Below are 21272 nucleotides of genomic sequence, written 5' to 3'. Positions count from 1 at the left end.
ATGGTGAGCTGTGACGAGGAAGCTGCACGCCTGTGTGTGAGTTATCTAGAGTGGGGTGGAGTTGGAGGGTTCAGTCGTTGGAGAAAGGCACCAGAAAATGTGACCCACATGAACACTGGGCGCCCAAGAAGCATGAGGGGTGAGGAATTTGTGTCAGGGCGCACAGTTCTTAGGATCCTTACTAGCTGTGTAAACCAACATGATGGACACCCCTACAGAAGGTAATAAGGGGTATCTGAGTCTCCCATATGTCTCACAGATATTCATTGGCTGTGGGCTAAATCGGGGCCCTATGAAGGATTGGGGCCCTCCGAAAGGTTTGGCTCCCCCAATGCACCACCAGTGCTGCAGGGGCCTGCGTTACACTCTTAATCCTTGCTACCACGGCCCACACTTCTCTGATGCTTATGGATATTGGTAATTATCACAAATGTGAACTGCTACAACATCAAGATCACAAAAGATATTTCTCTTCTGTATATATTACCTCTTGGCTTGCTTGTAAAATTATCATCTTTCCTCCAGTTCTACCCAGTCAATTGGCTGTTTGTCAAACAGAACAATATCGTCAAGTCACTAATGGCCTACAGGCTTCTTAGTTTGTTCTGCCAATTTTCCCTGGGCAGGGCAGTAGATTGTGTAAGCGAGTTCAATACCTCACCTCACTCTGTTATCTATTTCAGTTCTAGCCCATTCCAACACGCCATCATCTTAAGGTGGGATTGCTAAAACATGGAGAGTGGGATGTAGTACTGAAATAAAATGGATAGAATTGTAAGTTTAGTTTGAAAAAAACCAAAAGCGAAGTTCTTTTATTCCAAAGATATTTCATGAGCTTTGCAACACCCCCAAGTGCACACCCAAAGGGAGAACTCCCTAACACTATAAGCGCTAAGGTTGTATGCCACGCTGCATATTTTTTTCTTCTCACAGCAGAGTTTATTTTTATTAGAACAATATTATGAGTTTGTTGAGCGATGGCTATGCGTCTATTCATTTCCTGCCGAAATAATAACCTTTATTTATAAATAAGCTACCTAGAAGTGAATTGTAAAGTGCAATTTAGGTGCACATGTATCTAAAATAATATATTTCTACAAATACTGCATTTTGATTTTCTCACAGAAACGGCGGAGTACACTTTCAGTAGCAGTTTTGGAAAAAAGTTTTAGACTCAGAAGGGTTAATATTTCTTCGGACATAGAGGATTCTGAGCAGTAAAAACTGTACAGGATAAGTGCTCCCTAAGATACCAGACCACAGGCTACAGATTTCTGCACTGCCACTTCAGTAAAACCGAGTCCTGGATAAGATTGTGTGCGACCACCTGTTTAATCCTTAAGTGCAGGCGCACTGTTTACCCAAGCTCCACTAACTAGGGGAAATATCGGCTGCGCTGCAACTGATGAAGTGAAATCTCCTAATACCTTCATGCATTAATAAGAAGGAGACCTCTTTTTCCGTTAACTCAGATACTGAGAATAGCAATTACAACTTTCACTAAAATGTTTTTTTGTTCCTAAAAAATAATCCACAAATTAAAACACACACCAGCTTATATATGCAACATGAACTCACACTGCAACCATACAAACGATACCAAGTTGACATATTTGCAATATGATTTTAAGAGTGACTTTTTAATGCTTGTTGGATTCAGTGTCCGTTTAGGGCTGTTTTCAGTTCCAGTTGCACTGTGGGCCTATCAAAGACCTTTACCTTGATAATATTATAGAATCCATGCCATTTTGTCAGTCAGCCAGTCCAACACACCTTAAACGGCAAAATATGCTCTAAATAAGGAGTGATTAGTGCATCTTTGCAGAACACAAACTGACGAAATATAAGTTTTGATTGCAGTACCAAAGTCAGTTCTGCTCATTTTCGACTTTAGAAGGACTGTGCATGAACAGCCCTTTCAGGATTAGATTAAACCTGTGATTTTAGTACCGATTGAGTTGGAGGATATTATGCCCCAATGGTGCACCGCTACTGCAGTAGGGATCTGTGTTTGACAGGATTATAGATTAGAATTCTGACAGGTCTACTAAGCCCTTCATCATGCTTAGGCCGGTAAAATCCTTACCATTGATTAGGGTAGCAATAACAACAGCTGTTATTGCAGTGCCAAATACTGCTCAGGGTGACCAGCGCACTACATTACATCAATGCATCATGATCTATGATGCTTCACGTTGGTCTAGTGATCGAGGGTGGATTCTTACCATGTGACCACAAGTAAAGAAAAGAAACCTGCTTAGCATGATGACATGGACGGAAGCGGGCCAATAGTACGCTTCCTTCACCTTTGCTGCGTGTTGTTACTGTACACGCACCCGCTATAACATAGTTAATGTTGTGTGTTAAATGTAGTACATGAATGTGCTTTACGTTTGTGAACCCTGGAAGGGCACACTCCATTGGAAACTACAACAGGTGACACCAGCGTGTGATGAATCTGAAGTGCGCGCAAAACAAGATGCCCCATCACCATTTTCATTAAAAAATGAACAAAAAAGAGTAAATCTCGGAGGGAAAGTTCACTGCGTAGTTTGGGAGCTGACAAAAGAAACGAAACCTGGAAGGTACTCAGGGAAGACGAGGCAGGAGAAGGAGACACAGCAGAGCAGCACAGACGGTCTGGGGAGAGGAACAGATACATGGGGAGTCAAAGAGGGAAGGGAAAGCACAAATAAAAAGCACAAAAAAACGGAATCCACAATGTAAAGAAAATGGTAACCATTTATTAAGAGAAGTGCAAGAACAAAGAGGTAAAGAAAACGAGGACGAATAAGCATGTTTAATAAATTGCATTACTTACAGGCTTGTGGCATTACAAGGCGCCCCACAGCATCCCCTGTCCCAGAAATGTAAAAAATACCCTAGAGCCAGCAGCGCCCTCTCAACCGAAGCTGCCGAGCCTGCCGTGGTAACCAAACCCGCGTGCTGCCTTTCCTCAAATAAGTTTCAAAATAAAGGCGGGGGCAGAAAGCCTGACAGGCTGCAGCGAGGCTGGGAGTTAACATGTCGTGCCTAATAACTTCTTGACAAAGTTGACAACCTCTTTCACAGTCACGGTCGTCGGCCGGCATAGGTGGGTGGGGGGTTGAAATGGGGTCGTCTCGCCGACCGGGTGGGGTTTGGCGGGAGGGGTTTAATGAAAAAAGATATAAATTAAAACTTACCGTCCCGTGCCATCTTCTAAATGGGTCCGACTTCTGCACCACCCACGCGCGGCACCAGTGCTGAACTCTGCGCAGTGTATTTACTCAGCCAATCCTGGCGCAGCTTAACAGTGCCACTGCGCCAGGATTGGATAACGAGCAGGGTGAATACTGCCCATGTGAGACCCGGGACCCCCAGGTCCCTGCCTGTCTGCGAGTAGGGGAGGAGGGGGAGGGGGGAAGGGACTACCGCCTGTGCGCATGCGTGGACCAGTCGTGAAAAAGGACTATGCCAAAATGCGCACACACTGTGCTGCCTGCTGCGCTCCTATTTCTACTAAGCTGGCGCTGTCACTCACTCCCGCAGCCCCGCCCCCACACCATTCCGTAATGTCCGATTCTGCTTGATTCGTTACAGGCAGCTGGCTCTCATTGACGCACGCACGCAGACTGTGAGTGCGCTTCTTACAATAATTTATTTTTGAATCACTGCACTGCACATGGCGTGACGACGGTGGCTTGTGGGGCAACGCCCCAACGCCCCCAATGGACCCACCGCCACTGACCTCAGTCCCAACCCCCTCTGGATACCCCTCCCCCGCCATATACTATACTAATATTTGCTCCCCTCCTGTATCCATCTCCTGTAAACGAGCCCTGTGTACCTGCTTCCTGCCCTATATTGTATTTTTTTCCTCCCACTCCTGCTACGCCTACTGTAAATGATGCACACGTAACTCTTGTAAAGGTTTGTCCTATGGTTATGGCTCCTGTAATGGATCTATATACAATGCTTGTAAAGCGCTCTGATGCCCTCGGGTCCAGTTTGTGCTGTAAAAAAACTCAAAAAATAAATAAATAAAAATAAGGACCCGCTCTCTTTAACTTTATTCAAGTGTAGACCTGTTGTAGGCGATACCAACACGTACTCTGGGGTTTGGGTCATTGCTTATTAGAGGTTGGCCTCTTGTTTAATGTTTTTCCATCCTCTTCTGGTGTTTATTCATCCCCTGGACCAAAGATTCTTTGAAATCCAGTTCTTTGAAAGGCTTGTGTCCTTCTACTGCTTTCAACACTCCATGGGAGTGCATGTGTTTTTACTCTCTCCCCTTTGTGCTGGCTCACCCCCAACGCCCACACACCTCCAAGTTGCCACCACCAAGCTTTTGTATTGCTTCCCTCATGCCCCCCTTCCTTCTTGTATGTTTTATGCCTTTTTGAAAACAAATCTATACTTTTTGTAATTTAATCCGCACCCCACATCTTAGGTTGCTCCCATAACGCTCTTTCCAGTTAATCTTTTCATCGTTTACTTCACCCACACGTCCCAGCTTTGTTCCTCTGTCTCATCCTGCCACACCTTTTCTACATTATTGTTAGTTGTTTTTTATTGGTGGTCCTGGCATCTGAACTATGCTGCCGGGCCGCTCCTATTTGTAAAACTGATTTATACACATTTAACTTCCTTCCTTTGGATTCTTAAGAACTGGATTGCAAAATCTATGGCCCTCCGCCTCTGAGACTTGGGCGGATCGGATTGGTTGATATGTCAGGTGCATCTCACCTGGCGGCTATAAAGCACCTGCTGCTGCTGTGCTGTCATCAACTTCCTGACAGAAAGTGGGCTTTCGAAGACGTTTGCTTCACAGCTGACATGTAAGTTTTCAAACTTCTTCTGCCGTTTCAATTACCATGTCTTCATGGTGGTGTGCCAAGGAACATAATTGAGAGGGTGGCATGGTGCGCCATGGGGTAGCGCTTGCTATGTGAGTGAGTGAGTATAAGACTTGTAAAGTGCGGACTTAGCCCATGGGCATCAAGGCGCTGCAGACAGAGATCAATATACCAGATGTTAAAAGTTGCTGAGTTAAAAAAAATAAGGCAAGTGACAGCTAAAACAGGTGAAAAGCCAGGTCTTTAAGGATTTATGGAATGAGGTGTGTGTTTCCAGACTGGAAATTGGGAGAGGAAGCAGAATCCAAAGGTTGGTCCCTATCAGTAAGAATGCCCTCTCCCCCCACCGGACTTTCCTGAACCTGGGAACTATTACTCGATTCTTGCTAGCCGAACTCAGGTTCTTGCCAGGAATGTATCTGTGAAACATTTTGTTAATACCTTCAGAACCCCTATTATGGACGGCCTAATGAACCAAGCATAAGGCCTTGAACACAATTCTCCTCCCAAGCGGGAGCCAATGGAGGCTTCTGATGGTGGCTGAGACTGCGCGAAATTTAGGGAGACCCATCACCAGCCTAGCGGCTGCATTCTGCACCAATTGGAGTCGATGCAGGAGTCCCTTGTTTATCCCGAAATACAGGGCATTGCAGTAATCCAGCCTAGATACCACAAGGACCACCACTGCCTGCTTCTAGGCTGGAAGGGAAAGAAAACGAAAGATCTTCCTAGGAGTCCGTATCATCCCAAAACAGGTCGAAACAGTTCTGTTTATTTGTGACCTCAAAGACAAAGAGGAGTCTACAATAATGCCTCGATTCTTGGCACTAAGACAGGGGGAGGGTCTAGATCCGAGAGAGACAGGCCACCAGGCCTCTGACCAGATGTCCATCTTGTCTCCGAAGATTAAGACCTCCGTTTATCCCCATTGAGTCTAAGATAGTTATCAACCATCTATGCAGCCACTGCCCACATACAGTTTTTGAAATTTGCTGCTGAAGCTGAGACATTCTCCGTGATGGAATCAAAATCTAAGTCTCATCAGCGTGGGAAAGGTCTCCTAGGCCAAAAGACCTAACCTCAGCGGCGAGCGGGGCTACATAGATTTTAAAGAGTATTAGCATTATACTTGCCATGATCCTATGTGAGAAGCGTCTTGGTGTCATGTGTGAGTGACCCTGAAGTGCTTGTTTGTGGCTCAGAGTGGTGGCTTAGCAAGTGTAAGAGACAGACAGGCTCCAGCTAGGATTCAAAGTAGTTGGCACTTTTTTAGGTAAAGCCTAGAGTCAGCGCGCATGCGCTGCTCTGCGAGGCATGCCGTATTTCCTCTGTGAAGTTAGTAGAAGTCCACACACGCCCACCACTTTTTCATTGGTTGTTTGGTCTTCCTCTACAAATTGCATTGCTTTCGTTGGTGAAAGAGTGTCCATTTGTTCCCCCCAGTGGCTGTTTTGTTCCATCCCTGGCGACTGGCCCTGCTACATGGATGCTTTCCCAAGTGGCCATAGGTTTTGTTTCAATCACTCCTTTTTCTTTTATCCTTTCCTCACACTTTACAGGCATCTTCTGCAACAAATGCAACTGACGGAAACAGTTGCAGCAGCTGCACCACCTCGAGCTGCTAATATTCGCTCCTTGTGGGCTGGGGTTTGTTTACCTCAACTAGTAGGGAATAGTCAAACACCAGACTCAAGCAGCGACAGCCATGGAAGCAAAAAAAACACAGTTATGAGGTCATGTTGCCAGTCACGGCAGAGAGAGTGATAACAACTCCTGAGCACGCGAGGTCATTGATTGGTGGAAATCTGATGTGTTCACAGGGTTAGTTAAGCACGGGTACATTTTATTTAGAAAGTAATAGGACACATATTTAACTTTGGATATCATTTTGCTTTGGCCTAATCATTTTTTGGTTCTAAACACAGCATGGATTTAGCGGTGTTCTACTCCGTAACATGTTGGAGGTGGTTTCTATGTATACACTATATGGCCAGTATGTTGAATTTAATTCAATTATTTATGGCATGTTTAATGTAACTATTTGTGGTTGCTGATTGGCCTCTCTAATATTACAGAAAACATAACAAAGGGATTTTTTGCTTAAAATGCATTGTGTGTATACTCTGACAGGCCACAAGATAAAGTCAGAAGGATCCGACTTCCTTACAGACAAGATAGCCATTGAGTTGCTGAAGAAAAATCAGTGCACCTCTACACCTGCTAAACTTATGTTTTCCTAATAATGTAATCAGAAACTGTTTTGTAAATGAGGTATAGAACGTACAAAAAGACACAATGTTTAATAGTGACTGTGGTGATGTCTCATCACGTGGATATAATAAAATGTCAGCTGGCGCAAATTGACCGTGAGGGTAAACATACAAGCCCTCAAATGGGACATGTTAGAAATCGCTTTAATAGCATCTGTTCCCAGAGTTCTGTACAATAACTAAATAGGGGGCTGGAGAAGACAGCAGTCTTTAACAGTCTTTATCAGTGACAGTGATGCTCAACGGTAAAGGTACATCCATGACCCGTTCTCTTCACAAATAGCACTCGATCAGGAGATTTGACTGAAGTGCTCTTTCCATCTATCACAGACCACAGGGGTGGTCACTAAATTGGAGGAGCCCCCGGGGCAAAAACTGCCCTAACTGTTTTCCAAAAAGCTTGAGAAACCCTAGCTTGGCAGGCAGCTACTAGGCTGCCCTCGTCTCAACCCTTGAATCAGCCTTCCTAGTTTTTAAGGCAAATTTGTAATCGCCTACACCACTCAAATACTGTTCGTTTGAGAGAAGACCTCTTCTGGCACCAGTCTTGCACTGTAATTTCTGATTCTCACAAAAGAGGAATCTTTCTAGGGGCGTATCTATCAGTAGTAGGATAGGTGCAGTTGCACCAGGGTCTCAGACACCCCTGCTGTGCCACTGCTTTTTAGCATGTGTTCATAATGTCCCTCATGGCAGACGAAGCCTCACTGTAGACATATTTATGCCCATGCTCCCTGCACATTCAGACACTTTTCATCACCACTTAAATAAAACATACTCCCTTAATGTCCCTGTAGATTCACTCACTTCATCACCATTTATATGAAGCAGACATCTCAAATGTCCCAGTACATTCACACACTTGTCACAAACTCCTCTATGAACAGACACCCCTTAATGCCCCTGTAGATGCACTCACTTCTCACCATCCCTTATATGAAACAGACACCCCTAAGGATGCTTAGGAGACATTTCACATTTCGTGTAAGAAAGAAGTGACAAACTAATCCATGCTCCTTTAGCCTCACCTTAAGTGACAAGTATGTGCCTCAAAAATGAGAGGCAATCAAAAGCTACAAAATTAGTATTCAAATTATTTGCTGAAGTACAAAACAAGTCAGTTTGTGCTTGAATTTGTCTTTTTAATTCTTTTCTTTCTTCTTTAGACAGATAAACAAATGCAGCCAACGCGTTTCGCCCAACACATAGGCTTCCACAGGGCAGTGTTTATCAAATGGCAATGTTTGTGAATTGCATGAATGACCCCATCGCACCGAGATTTATAAACGTCTGTTTCATGCTAATTTGAGACCCTTGTTCATTTAGGGTGGGATGAGACTCTGCAATGTAATGAACAAACCGGCGCGAGAGCATATAGTAAATACATCTCTCATTCGGTTACAGAGGGTTGTTTAAGATGGTTCCCACGGATCGGAGCCACTCCTGATTTTCATAATAATCTCTCATTATTCACGACTTCCATGTAGAGTTCATTGTATTCACATTCATCTAAAGTAGAAATCCTGGAAATCTTGCATGGCTAGTACCCTCTCCTTTTAGTTTTGAAAACAATGACCTATAGCATGCAGAGTGCTAATCAGTTAAATACTTTACTTTTCAGAACCGTGGTGAAAAATGAGGCTGACCTTTCTGTTCCTTCTCAGCATCATGGGAGCTGTTTCCCAATGCACAAGTAAGTGTTGTTAAACAGTGGACGTTTGTGGGGTGTTACTGACGGGTGCAAAATTCTTGGTCTCAAACCAATAAGCTGTCCTACCTTGCACCCTGCATCTCTTAGGGGTTGGACTGTTCCTATTGATGCAGGGTCAAGACTTATTTACATATGGCTGGGTCCAAACTGAGTTGGTATGGTGGGCGAAAAATGATGGACTGGGATATGGCTCGAGCGATTGCCAGTGGCTGAGATTAACTCAAGCATTCCATGCATTACTTGCTATTTTCGCAGGTTATGATGCAGGTCATTGCAGAACAGTGTGGCAAGTGAGTGGCGACAGTACGTCAGTAGGTGGGAGAAGGTGAGGGATACCAAATGAGGGAAGGGGTGCAGGCCACAGATGGAGTTGTTGAAGATGCAGGTCCGTGGATGCGAGAGAAGATAATGTGGGTGAATGATGGGATAGCGGAGTAGGTCAATGGAGAGGAGAAAGGGCAGGTCAGTGTAGCAGGTGCATGACAATAGAGTACAAGTCACCGAAGGTGGGGCGAGGGTGCAAGTCAGTGGACAAAAGAGGATGTGGATCAGTGATGAGGATGGTGTAGGTCACTGAAGAGGAGAGGGGGCAGATGAGTGCAGTGGAGGAGAGAATATGCTTGTCTGTTGATACGCAAGAGTACGGCTGACCGAAGGAAGGGAGAGACCAGATCACAGAAGGAGTTGTTGAGGAGGCAGGGAAGTGTTCAGTGCAGGAAGGGATGCAGATCAATGGAGAGGAGAGGATGCAGGGCAGAGAAGGCAGATGGTCCATGGAGAGGAGAAAGAGCAGGTCAGGGGAGAGGAGTGAAGAAGGATCTCAGTAGATAGTAGATTCCACTAGCCATCGCACCCAACGGGGTGCAGGCCACCAGTAGGAGTTGTTGGGTAAACTAATGCCTGTAATGTTCTAGCTCTAGAGTTAAGACGTGTATCTAAGTGCCTCAAATTCTGCCAATAATTGAATAGCTTGCTGGTCTATTTTTCCAATCTTACTGCTTACTTATTGTTTCCTGCTTTCAACCTCCTTTCTGGTATGCTTTTGTTGATTAATTGCACAAATACTGTCTGGGGTATACTCTGTAAACATGCCTATAATATAACATTTGCTACAACATCCGGTGAGAACAGAAGCTGGACCTATGATAATCCAGCTCTTGTTCACTTAGGGTGGGGTGAGACTCTGCAACATAATGCATAATGCAGTGTATAGCAAGTCTGATAAATTCTTCTCTTGAGTTGTAAAGTATTACTAACTCCCACAAGACCTGAAGATATTCCACTAACAGATTTCTACCCTATTCAATTAAAATCCTTTTTATGTACTGATCTTTATCTACCCCTATTTTCTTATTTCTCTAGTCCTACTATTGTAAAATTCAAACAAACTTAGCAAAGACTGTGTAGTGGGCTGGCCCCACATGTTCAGGAGACATAGTAGACATAGACGAGTTGAGTTTGATATAGTTTATTAAGTCCATAAGTAGAAGTTACAGCAGGATGAGCAGCCTACTAGCTGTTTTTTGTGCGCACTGGTCCCTCGGGATCAGTGTCTCTCCAGAGCTGAGTGCTCTGGAGAGACACTGATCCCGAGGGACCAGTGCGCACAAAAGTCTATTCAAAACCCCATGTACAGGGGGCTTTACTCCACGAGCACCACCCACCCACATTGACCATAGATTACCCTTCAACTACGCAATAGAGAGTGCGTATCCCACCAACCGTTTTGGCCAGCCTACTAGCTGCTCAGCCCATCTTCCAACTGACAACACTCACACCGGGCACCCACGCATACTACAGACTGCCTCTTTATTTACAAAAAGAATGGTTTTAGCACCTTCCAAAATGGAAGCATTTGTTTTTAAGTATACACTGTTATACTTTCTTATTCCACAAAGAGCTTGCATGAAGGGAAAAGACCCAAATACTACTCTAGCACTCTCAGTGGTGCAGTAAGAACTATCTTACCAAACGTTCTTAGGACGGATTCTGCTCTTGAGAATGCATGGCCCAACACCACTCAGTGATTCATGGGACGACTTGAAGATCTGAAATGATAACCTGACTCAAACAGATAGCCAGTGCATAGTCTCCAAAACAGAAACTGAAGTTTTCCAAATTTGGATTTGGTGGTGCAGTTACCATATTTTTACAATACTTACTTTTGTAATAGTTATTCTTATAATCTTGGCATTGTTCTGCTTATTTAAAACAAATGAACTCTAATTAATTTAAGGTGGAGGATAAAGATGAACTCATAGGGTTCACTTGGCTTACCATCACACATTGAAGATAACCATAAAGTGTTTTAATTTGTGTTTGGTGGCTATTTCAGTACCACCCACTTTAAAACCTAGGTGTGTTTAATTTTTTTTCAAAACTGCATCAATACACAGTAATAGAAATGCAGGTTTGGCTGACTTTAGTTTCTTTTTTGACACTATTCTGCTTAATACGTTTCAAGAGCAAATTGACTGCAATTGAGAAGACTTAACTGGAATTGAAGAATTTCTGAAGAATTCTCAATGGCCTTACAGAGGCCAAGAAGAGATCTGTTCCAACTCTGCCTTGAGATGTTGAAACTGGAAAACTGCTACAAAGGAGTACCTGTTCTAGCCTCTTTATGCCCCTCCTCCAAGGAAACAAGGGTCATGGTCCTTTAGTGAAGCCAGCTTCTACCTGTGGAACCACTTTCCAGTAGTTAAGAGTGTAGAAGGCCCTTAGAAAATGTGGTTGCCTGCCTGGGCGAAACACGTTGGCTAGTTATAACTAGAGGTTTCTCTGTCTCAGGTTCTTAAATCCCTCACCTGTGCCTAGGAAGTGTACGAGTTGGTGCAGACATATAGTGCTGGTGCTGCTGATGGTGAGAAATCCCAGGAACCAGTTGGAACTTGACATTTTGCTGTTGTTCTGACCTGGATTTATGAGGATTTCTATTGCAACTTGAACCGGCGGGTATCTTTGGAATTAATCAAACATTTGTAATCTTTTGAGGTCTAAAAAGGTGTCAGAATATATAAAAACCTTTTGATTTGAATGTAATCTCTGTTTTACCCACAACAGATTCATTCTAGGTGGAACCATTTTAGCGTTTTTTCCTTTTTTCTGTGTCGATGGTAGATAGGATGTTAATGCGTGAAGTGATTGTTAGCTACATTTTCCGGCGATGCCCTACTCAAGATTGTGTTTTTAAGACCAAAGATGAAATCTTTTATCGAGATGGACCAAGTATTTAACAATTCAAATCAGTGGCAAAGGGTGCTGACTTCTAATCACCCGCTCAATGGCGGCTCCTCTGCTCTGCTTTTAAGCAGGGTGAAGAAGAAGCATAAAATGATAATGATTTATGCTTACTGCTGCTTTGTGGGCGAGGCTGCGCTGCTCTCGGAGCAGGGCAGGGGAAGAGTGTTTTGCCCACTCCTAAGTGCGCAATGACTGTTTGGTCGGCTCTCTCGGGTAGCCCAAACCAGTCATGCACACTTTTGCCAAGCCCAGGCTCCCATTCCCTGGTGAGGGTCCAATCAGGAGGCTCAAAACCAATCACAACGCTGAATTGCAGTGTTGTGATTGGTAAGGGAAGCCTGGGTGCCTACCAATCACAACGCTGCTGCTGCCTCACCCGATAAACTTTTTTTTTTCTTAATATGTTTTTTATTGAGGTTCAAACCATCATATCGTCAAATCAGCATCACATGCATGAACAACTGAAAGGCTTTTCAGTAGGCAGTATTCAAAACAGGATAAACTAGTGCTCAGCATTTGTATTCCCCTCCCTAAATCCCCCGCCCCCTCCCTCCCTACCCCCACCCCCCCGGTCAGTGTTCCCTTATTTATTTCCCTGTATGCGGGTTCCCAGAGCTCTAGGTACTGCCAAGTCTAATACAACCAATAAAAGATAACAGCAGCAGTAATACCAGGAGACGGGAGACTCCGCCAGACTACCCATGTGTGCTCTAGGTCTTTCTCTTGGCTATCCAGTATTTCCAAACGTGTCGTGCTGGACCGAACTCCCCTCCATCTGTGCTCAAGTATCCCCATCCAAAACAGTCCCCTCAGCATTCTCAGGAGTCCCTTCCACACTCTGAACTGCAATTGCCTGACCCCCATCCTCCTAGCTCATCTCATCTAGGGATTGGAGCTCCGTTACTAGTGCCACCCAAGCCCTTGCAGTTTCCAGCGCCTTGTCATTATTGGAACGCCTGGCCATCTGAAGCCGAAGTGTCCCCTCACTCCTTGCCCAATTTAAGAAGCAGGCCTTCCACCTCCGGTAGCTAGGGCCCGCCCTTGCCTTCCAGTGCATGGTAAGCTCCCTCTTTGCCAGTATCAATCCCACATCATAAAATTTGCTGGTTATTTTAGTGTTGGGGGTGTGCGGGAACCACAGCAGAAGGCAGGTTCCCATCTCTACCTCCAACTCCCGCTCCGTCACTTGATTCAAGCACGTCGTCACGTCCGTCCAGTAAGAACCTAACCCGGCACAGGACCAAAACATGTGGCCGAAGTTAGCGCCCTCTGCCTTGCATCTGGGGCACAACGATTGGGTCCCTCCAAAGAACTGCAGAATTTTGACCGGGGTTAAATAGGCCCTGTGAAGAGTATAAAATTGAACCAGTTGGAATCTGGCATTGCGCTTGCCCTTCCAAGCCTGCCTCAGTAATTGTGGCCACGTCGTCTCAGGGATGGGCTTACCCAAATCTTCCTCCCATTTACCTCGTAAGTTGTCCAAAGGGGGCAGGTTTTCCGTAGATAGTCGCCTATATAGGCAAGTGATGGCCTTGAACGTACCCGCCGCCATAGTGACGTACTGGCACCCCAGCGATGTCGAGGGTTCCGACAGTCCCGTCTTCTACTGTTTCTGGATTCCCGCCACAAGGGCAGCATGCAGCAGATAATCCCCCCTCGGCAAGTCGAAGGCTCCCTGCAAGGCCGGGAACGACATCAGGACACCGTCCCTATATAAATCCCCAATCATGAGGATCCCGCGCTCCTCCCAGCCAGCTAATGCCGACCAATCTCCGCCATGGGGGAGGGCTGTGCACATGCCCAAGGGGATTTCCGGAGCATATGGGCTTGCAAAACCTGCTCGTTTCTAACTACGTATCCAACATGACTGGAGGGTGCGCTCTTCGAGAGTGAGCTGATCCAGTCTAAGTTTCTGCCGAAGGATAATGAAAGATAGTACGTGTCTAGGGATGACCCTACCCTGTGGTCCATCCCGCCCTCTGAACTCTCGTGCCACTGCCTGCGTAAGCCATTGCAGCTGCGCCGCCAAGTAATACCACTCGAAGTCTGGGGCCGCCAGCCCCCCTTCTTCCCTTGGTCTCATCAAGGTGGTTAACGCTACCCTCCGTCTACCAGAACCCCAGATAAACCCGATCATCAGCGCCCGGAGTGTCTTAAAAAAAGAAACGGGGATCCAAAGCGGCAATGTGCGAAAGTAATAGAGCAACCGAGGGAGCGCCACCATCTTCAAGAGCGCTACACGCCCAGCCACAGATATAGGGAGAGTGCGCCAGAACGCTATGCTACCTCTAAGCCCCCTTAGCGCGCCTCCCACATTTCCTTCAAAGAGGTCGGCGGGGGCGTGAAAAATACGGACCCCCAAATACGGCAAGCAGTCTGGTTCCCACCTCAGGTCAGCCAACGCTGGCGGAGGTCGGCCCTCAGGGGAGAGGGGAAATAAACAGGTCTTATTCCAATTCACCTGCAGGCCTGACAAGCGGCCGAAGTCTCTGAGCAAGGTTCTAGCACCCTGCAGTGAGTTCCCTGTATCGGCCAGATATAAAAGGAGATCGTCCGCGTATAAGGAAATGTGATGTGGTTCCCCACGCAGCAGGACCCCCTCGTACAACAGACCCTGTTGGGCGTGCGCCGCCAGTGGTTCTATTGCCAGCGCAAACAATAGAGGGGACAGGGAGCAGCCCTGGCGAGTACCCCTCTCCACCTGGCAAGCCGCAGAGATCGTGTGTCCCGTACGAACCCTAGCTGTGGCGGACCTGTATAACAAGCCGGTCCAGCGTATAAAATGATCGCCTAGCCCAAAGCCCTTCAGCACTCTGAACAGATACGACCACTCAACACTATCGAACGCCTTTTCGATGTCTACTGATAACACCGCTGCTCTTGTAAAGCCTTCCCCTTGACCCCCATGACCCGTATCAACCGCCGTATGCACGTTGCGGTGTGCCTAGTAGGGATGAAACCCGATTGGTCCGGGTGCACCAGAGTGCCCATGTGGTCCAAGAGGCGCGTGGCTAGGATCCTACTAAGGATCTTGTAGTCCACCGTAAGCATGGAAAGCGGCCGGTATGCCGCCCTAGACGTAGGGTCTCCACCTTTCTTCAGCAGTGGTACTATGATCGCCTCTCTCATGGTGGGCGGCAACCTGCCCAGTTCCCACGCCTCTCTATAAACCGACTGCAGGTGCGGCGCCAGGATGTCTAAATACGCGGCGTAGAACTCCACCGGGAGTCCGTCAGCCCCCGGTGTCTTTCCCCTTGCCATATGTTTAACCGCCGCCCTGATTTCACCTAGCGAGATAGGTTCACCCAGCTTAACGCCCTGCTCCGGGTCAAACTGTGGTAGCTCAGCGGCCTCCAGATAGTCATCCAGGCCGTCAGGAGTGTCCCTCATTCTGCTCTGATACAACAGTGTATAATAATCCAAAAATTGGTCATTGACCCCCTTTTGTGAAAAAACCAGGTCTCCAGTGGGTGTGGTCAACGACATTATGGGGGATCCCCGGACCGCTGGGTTAGCCAACCAGGCCAACAACGATCCCACTTTGTCCCATTCAGTATGAGCCCGAGTCATGTATTCCCTGTAGTCATGACAGCGGAGCCGCTCGACTTGCGTGGCCACCTCCTCACGGCCTCTCCCATTCACGTGGCTATCCAATTCTGCCTGGCGCAGACGAGCCTCTGCCCGATCTACATCCTGCAGCAGCACTTTACGCGTCCCCGCAGTAGAGGAGATACATATGCCCCTCACCACTGCCTTAAACGCGTCCCACTCATGGGCCCTGCTCGATGCCGTCCCCGCATTTCTCGAGAAGTAGCGCTCCACGCCCTACCCGACCTCCGCGGCAAACGTGGGGTCCTCCAGCACCGCCGGGTTCAACCGTCATGTCGGGATCACCTGCCGCGACCAGAGCACGGTTATCAAGCAGGGGTTGTGGTCACAGAGTGTCCTCGCCAGGTACTCGCTATGACGCGTGAGTTCCAGGGACTCCGGGGTGCACAAGAAGCCATCAAGCCACACATGTAAATCATGTGGCGCCGAATAAAAGGAGTAGTCCCTATCGGCGGGATGTTGCGCCCGCCATACATCCACAAGGCCCCAGGCTTCCTGCCCCTCCCGTCGCACCTTGGCCACTCTCCGTACTGCCGACTGAGCCAGTGGAGGGTGAGAGCGATCCAGCTCCACGTCAGTGACGGAATTAAAGTCCCCCCCAGAAACACAGTACCAACTAAGAAAGGTGCTAGCTTCCCAGAAAGCCGCGCAAAGAATGCGGTGTGGTCAGAGTTCGGAGCATATACACTGCAGAATGTCACGTCCCTGCCATCTAGGCGTCCTAACACCAGCACAAACCTCCCCTCCGGGTCCACAATAGTGTTCGTAGGCTGAAAAGGGACCCCCGATCTCACCCATACCAAGGCCCCCCTGGCAAATGCAGAATATGTGGTGTGGAAGAACTGTCCCCTCCATCTCCTTTGTAACGCCCGCCCCTCTGTCTGATCAATGTGCGTTTCCTGTAGGAAGGCCACCTGGATCCCTCTGCGGACCAAATATGCATGCACTTTATAGCGTTTCCTCATGGAGTTGAGCCCTCGCACGTTCCAAGTCGCACATTTCAATTTAAGTCGGGTCGCCATAACAAAGGGTTATACAGAACACAATCCAACATAATCTGGCGGGCACACTGACATACCTCCCCTTACCAAAACAGCCCCAACAATCCCCCACTCCATCCTTCGCCAGAACAGGCTCTAAACCATAGTTACCCATCCAAACACAGTCCCCACTAAAGGAAATACCCTGGTAACTACCAAGGTCTCGCAATAAGTGCGAGGTAGAGGGGGTGGCCCAACACCAGCCCGAGCCGAACAGCAACTTTACCAGTCCAGCCTAACCGCCGAGCCTCATATGCAAGATTCCCCTCCTCCTCGCTACGCCCCGCCCCAGGGGACCCCCCTGATCGAGACCCCCCCCCAAAGCAACCGCCCTCCCCGCCCGGGCCAGACATCCCACCCCTCACTATCTCCTGGCTGAATCACCTCCACCCCTCTCAGTGGCATAGTGCTGCATCTTGCAGTCCCCCTTACTGTTCACACATTGAAGTTAGACACCATCACTCGTCCAGCAGGCCGTCAGCAGTCCCTGGGGTAACCTGAGGTAGATGGCCATCGTCCTCTTCAGAACCCACCGTCCCCCACCGCTCTGACCCCTGCTGAGACTCTGTGTCCGCTCGTGAGAGTGCAGTCGCGGCTCCAGATATGATAGCGACCGCCTGTAGTGCCGCCTGCCTCTCTAATCCCGTCTGGGAGGTTGGCGGGGATTGTCCCTGCGCTCCGCGTTTCCTGTTGCGACGGCTCCTCCGAGGTCTAGGCCGCATCTCAGCCTCCTTGTCCTGTGGTCCCGGGCGGTCCTTGCCCATGCAGTATTGTTCAAGCCATTGCCAAGCGTCATCTGAGGTGTCAAAGAAGGTAGCCGTCCCGTCCACCATCACCTTCAGGCGCGCTGGGAAGAACAAAGCATATTGTATGCCTTCCTCTCGGAGGGCCCTCTTGACCGCCAGGAAGGAAAAGCGGCTTCGCTGGACTTCCTGGGAGTAATCAGGCTAGAGGGAAACTGTGGCATTGTCCACTTTATAGGGGCCATATATCCGGGCATTCCGCAGTAGGAGATCGCGGTCCTTAAAGTGAAGCAGGCGTGCAACCACCGGTCTGGGAGGGCGACCCTGGGTCGGAGGACGGGCCGGCACGCGATGGGCTCTCTCCAAGGTATAAAAGTGCAATAGGCCTTCAGGGGCGACCACCTCTCGCAGCCACTTTTCCAAAAAATCAACCATATTGTCCCCTTCACATTTTTCGGGAAGGCCTACTACCCTTATGTTGTTGCGTCTGTTGCGACCTTCTTCATCCGCAGCCCTCCTTTCCAACTGTTGCACTCTGCGCGACAAGTCACTCAGCCTTCTGGGCAGGTTCCAGTGTTTCAATTGCAAGTTCTGTGGTCTTGACGCGGTCTGCTAGCTTACTGTGGTCAGCCCGCAATAATCCAAGACTTGTGGACACTTGCGTTATGTCGTGGTGCAATGATTCTTTCGTGTCCGCTATGGCCTTGAGGATTTGGTCAAGTTGCTGTTGTTGCAGCCCCACCGCTACGCCCTCAGCTGAGCTCCGATCCTGAGACTCGGGCATGTCGTCAACGGGGTCAGTCTGCGTTGCCTCTGGTGTGCGCCGCGGCTTCCCCATGGCTCAACCTCAGTGTCTGGGACCCAACGCAGGAGATCCTGGCCAAGCGCTCCCAGTCGCACCCCCAAGGAACGATAAGGTGTGCACTAATTCCCAGGAAGACGACAACACGGAGTTCTTAAGTTCATTAAGTTGTAGTTAAGCGTCTGACTTTACCTAGTAGTTACATTTGCAACTTTTCATGATGGTATAGAGAATTATCCCTTTCAAACCAGACCACTTCCATAAATATTAAAACAGCTATTTCCAATCTGCTGTCTTGACAGTCAGGGACTCCCTAATTTTCCTACTGTTATAATCCCCCTCCCTGCTAAAAATATCAGGGGAACCTCCTATTTGTTTTGAACACCAATGATATTCTGCAGCGTCCGTGGGTCTTGTCGTCCAGCCTCACCATGGTGGCGCCCCTTCGCTCGTCGCACAGATGATGGGGCGAAGCGCCAACCACCGTCGGCCAGGGGTGTGGTGCCGCCAAGCCCCCTCGTTAGGTCCGCCAGGGAGAAGCCATGCTCCACCCCACTGGTAATCCGCCCACCGTAGCTGCCCTCTTCGTCGCCACGGCGAGGTACCCACGGGTGCTCTCACCACGTCTCCGGTCTGCACTCCAGATGTATCACAATCCCCTTCCCAGGATCCGCATTAAGTCTCAGCCAGAGCCCAGCACCTCTGGGCTCCAGGGTCAGTGTGTTTTCTATGCTGGCGCAGTCACTCCGGTAGACCCTTCAGGCAGCAAGCCACCAGTCGTGAGAGCGGGCCACAAAGCAGTGGGGTATGAGGCCAACAGAAGCGTCTCCGCCCGCTCTCACCTTCTAACGGGTCCGTCAGTCCTCCAGCCCGGGCACCGGTGCGCGAGCGCGCGGGGAGGAGGGCACCCCACGGCGCGAGGGTCCAGAGGCGCCCGCACCCACTAGGCGCCCCCGCCGACTCCTCCTTGATGGCGTAGCCGTCCAAGATGCTCCTCGGGTCTTAGAGTGCGGGCCCAGCCGAACAGCCAATATCCGACGTCACAGAGGCGACCCCTTCTCCACTCCGGTCACCACCGTCCGCCCAAGCGCCGCCCTCTATCGCAGTGCGGTCAGCGTCCGCACTCCGCCGCAGCTCCCTCACCGGGCCTCCACCCACCGCTTGCGGGCACAGCCACACGCGAGTCCAGGGATATTAGGCCCGACGTAGGCTGTGAGCCAGATGGCCTGGTCCCTTCAGCAGGCAGTAACAGCAATCGCCACCCGAATGGCCCCGCCGCCCGGACCAAGGCCCGATCGGAGCACAGGCCCCCCTCAACTCCGGGGAGCCCCCGCTAAGGTCTCCAGCACAGCCAGGGGGTCTTTTTTAGCAGGATAAGTTCCGAGGCCGGCACGGAGCTGTCGGCTCACGCGTCCATGCTCGGTGGCGACCAAGCCAGGCCCCCCTCACCCGATAAACTAATAATGGCTTTTAACTTTCTTTTTGGTTTTCAGTGGAGTACTTTTTGTTTTTGCTGTAGTTCTAATCTCCGTATCATTATATTGTTGTCTTACTTGGTTTGCAAATTCTAAATTATTTGCTTCTCAGATGTACTTTCTCGTTGGCTTGTTTCACATGTACCCAAGGAAAGTCTCGTTTTAAGAGACAGGCTACCCTGGGTGTGCTTGGGATTAATCATAGAGGTCAGATTGTTTGGGATCTCAGGTACGACTCATGTCGAGACTGTAACCTACCTATCCAATAAGTCAAATGTTCCTGGTTCCTACAAACATGCGTTGTTGTTGCCTTTAATCTGGGAATCAACACAGACCACACATCACAAATGTAATGGCATCTGTACTGTTGATTTAGTGACACAAATTAGTTTGAATAGGTTTGGATCAATAAGTAGTCTGTTCTGTTTTTAGCTCATGTATATCACATTATTACAAATGGTAACAAATTTCAATTCAAGGGTGTTGCCCAATAGATAGTATTTCCCATAATTTAACAGCTTCTTTTTTATCTCTCAAGGTTGTCATATTTGGGGTCTCTTTGGCATTATTGTAATTTTATAAGAAAGCATTGTAGGCAAAAGTGATGAGTTTCAAAGAAAACTTAATGTATAGGGGGTGACAGCTTTCTCTTTCTTTTCCCTTCTCAGAATCTATATGAATTAGAAGTGCTTGAAAACTGCCCAATGCTTGGGGCTCTATTAAAAGCAAGCCTGTTAATTTTGATCTCTGTGCAACCCTCTGTTTGTGTAGTTATGGTAATTCGAAGTAATGAGAAGTTTACCTCACCTGGCAATTTATAGGTACAATAAATGATTTTCCCCATGCAGTCTCAAGTGTCAATCTCTCTGACATTTAATGAGAGAAATCCAAGGTTATTACCTGGACATGCAGAATTTGGTGCAGGAGACACCGAATTATGATTCTTATGCCTGATTTCCGAGTTTGAACTTGGAAAAGGATGTGCCTACCAGATCCGGCAAATACCGCACCAATGCTATCCCTAGTTGCCTCATACCTCATACGCCTCCACCCCGCTTATGACAGGGCTTTAGTCGGCTGCAACTGTATATATTTTCTATATTCCATTACACTATTTTGTTGTTCATTGACCTAAAGGTCTTTAAAGTAGGTGAAATGCAACCTGTTTTTGTTATTCAAATAGGGGGCTTACTTACATTCCCTCTTCCATCTTATATACCACATTCACATCATTAACCAAGACAAGTCTCTTAGCACTTGCAAAGTCAGTCACACAAATCAATCTTCCAATCATCCTTAGGCTCTTTAGTTTTTTCTTTAATTTTGATCCAGTTGCCAGCCTTTCTTTAATTTAGATTTTGGTTCATCTGCCAGCCAACACGTGTTTTGTCAATGGGGGTGTCACCCTATGACTCCATATAATCAAGTGAGAAAATGGACACTTGTAGCTACGTACCCGTAGGTTGGATTGAATCACCCTCATAAACGCTAAGTAAATTGTGCGGTGTATATCGTTTATCCGCCCCACATACGCGTTACGG

General features: G+C 48.0%; 1 protein-coding gene across 2 annotated transcripts in view; it reads left to right on the top strand.

Moving 5' to 3' along the window:
* Positions 1 to 21272, top strand: part of LOC147673413 (mucosal pentraxin-like) — a 97769-nt gene that overhangs the window by 65592 nt on the left and 10905 nt on the right. The window contains exons 1-2 of one of the 2 annotated variants that reach the window (XM_086947274.1): positions 4765 to 4820; positions 8730 to 8801. The exons of the other annotated variant lie outside the window; for it this stretch is intronic. Coding sequence (XP_086803400.1) covers positions 8744 to 8801 — 58 coding nt within the window. The 5' untranslated portion in view covers positions 4765 to 4820; positions 8730 to 8743. Of the gene's footprint in view, positions 1 to 4764; positions 4821 to 8729; positions 8802 to 21272 lie in introns of those variants that run through there. 2 annotated transcript variants of the gene reach the window in all.

Source organism: Lissotriton vulgaris, chromosome 12 (genome assembly GCF_964263255.1).
Source record: "Lissotriton vulgaris chromosome 12, aLisVul1.2, whole genome shotgun sequence".
In the NCBI taxonomy this organism is placed as follows: domain Eukaryota; kingdom Metazoa; phylum Chordata; class Amphibia; order Caudata; family Salamandridae; genus Lissotriton; species Lissotriton vulgaris.
This window is presented reverse-complemented; position numbering and strand designations above follow the sequence as displayed.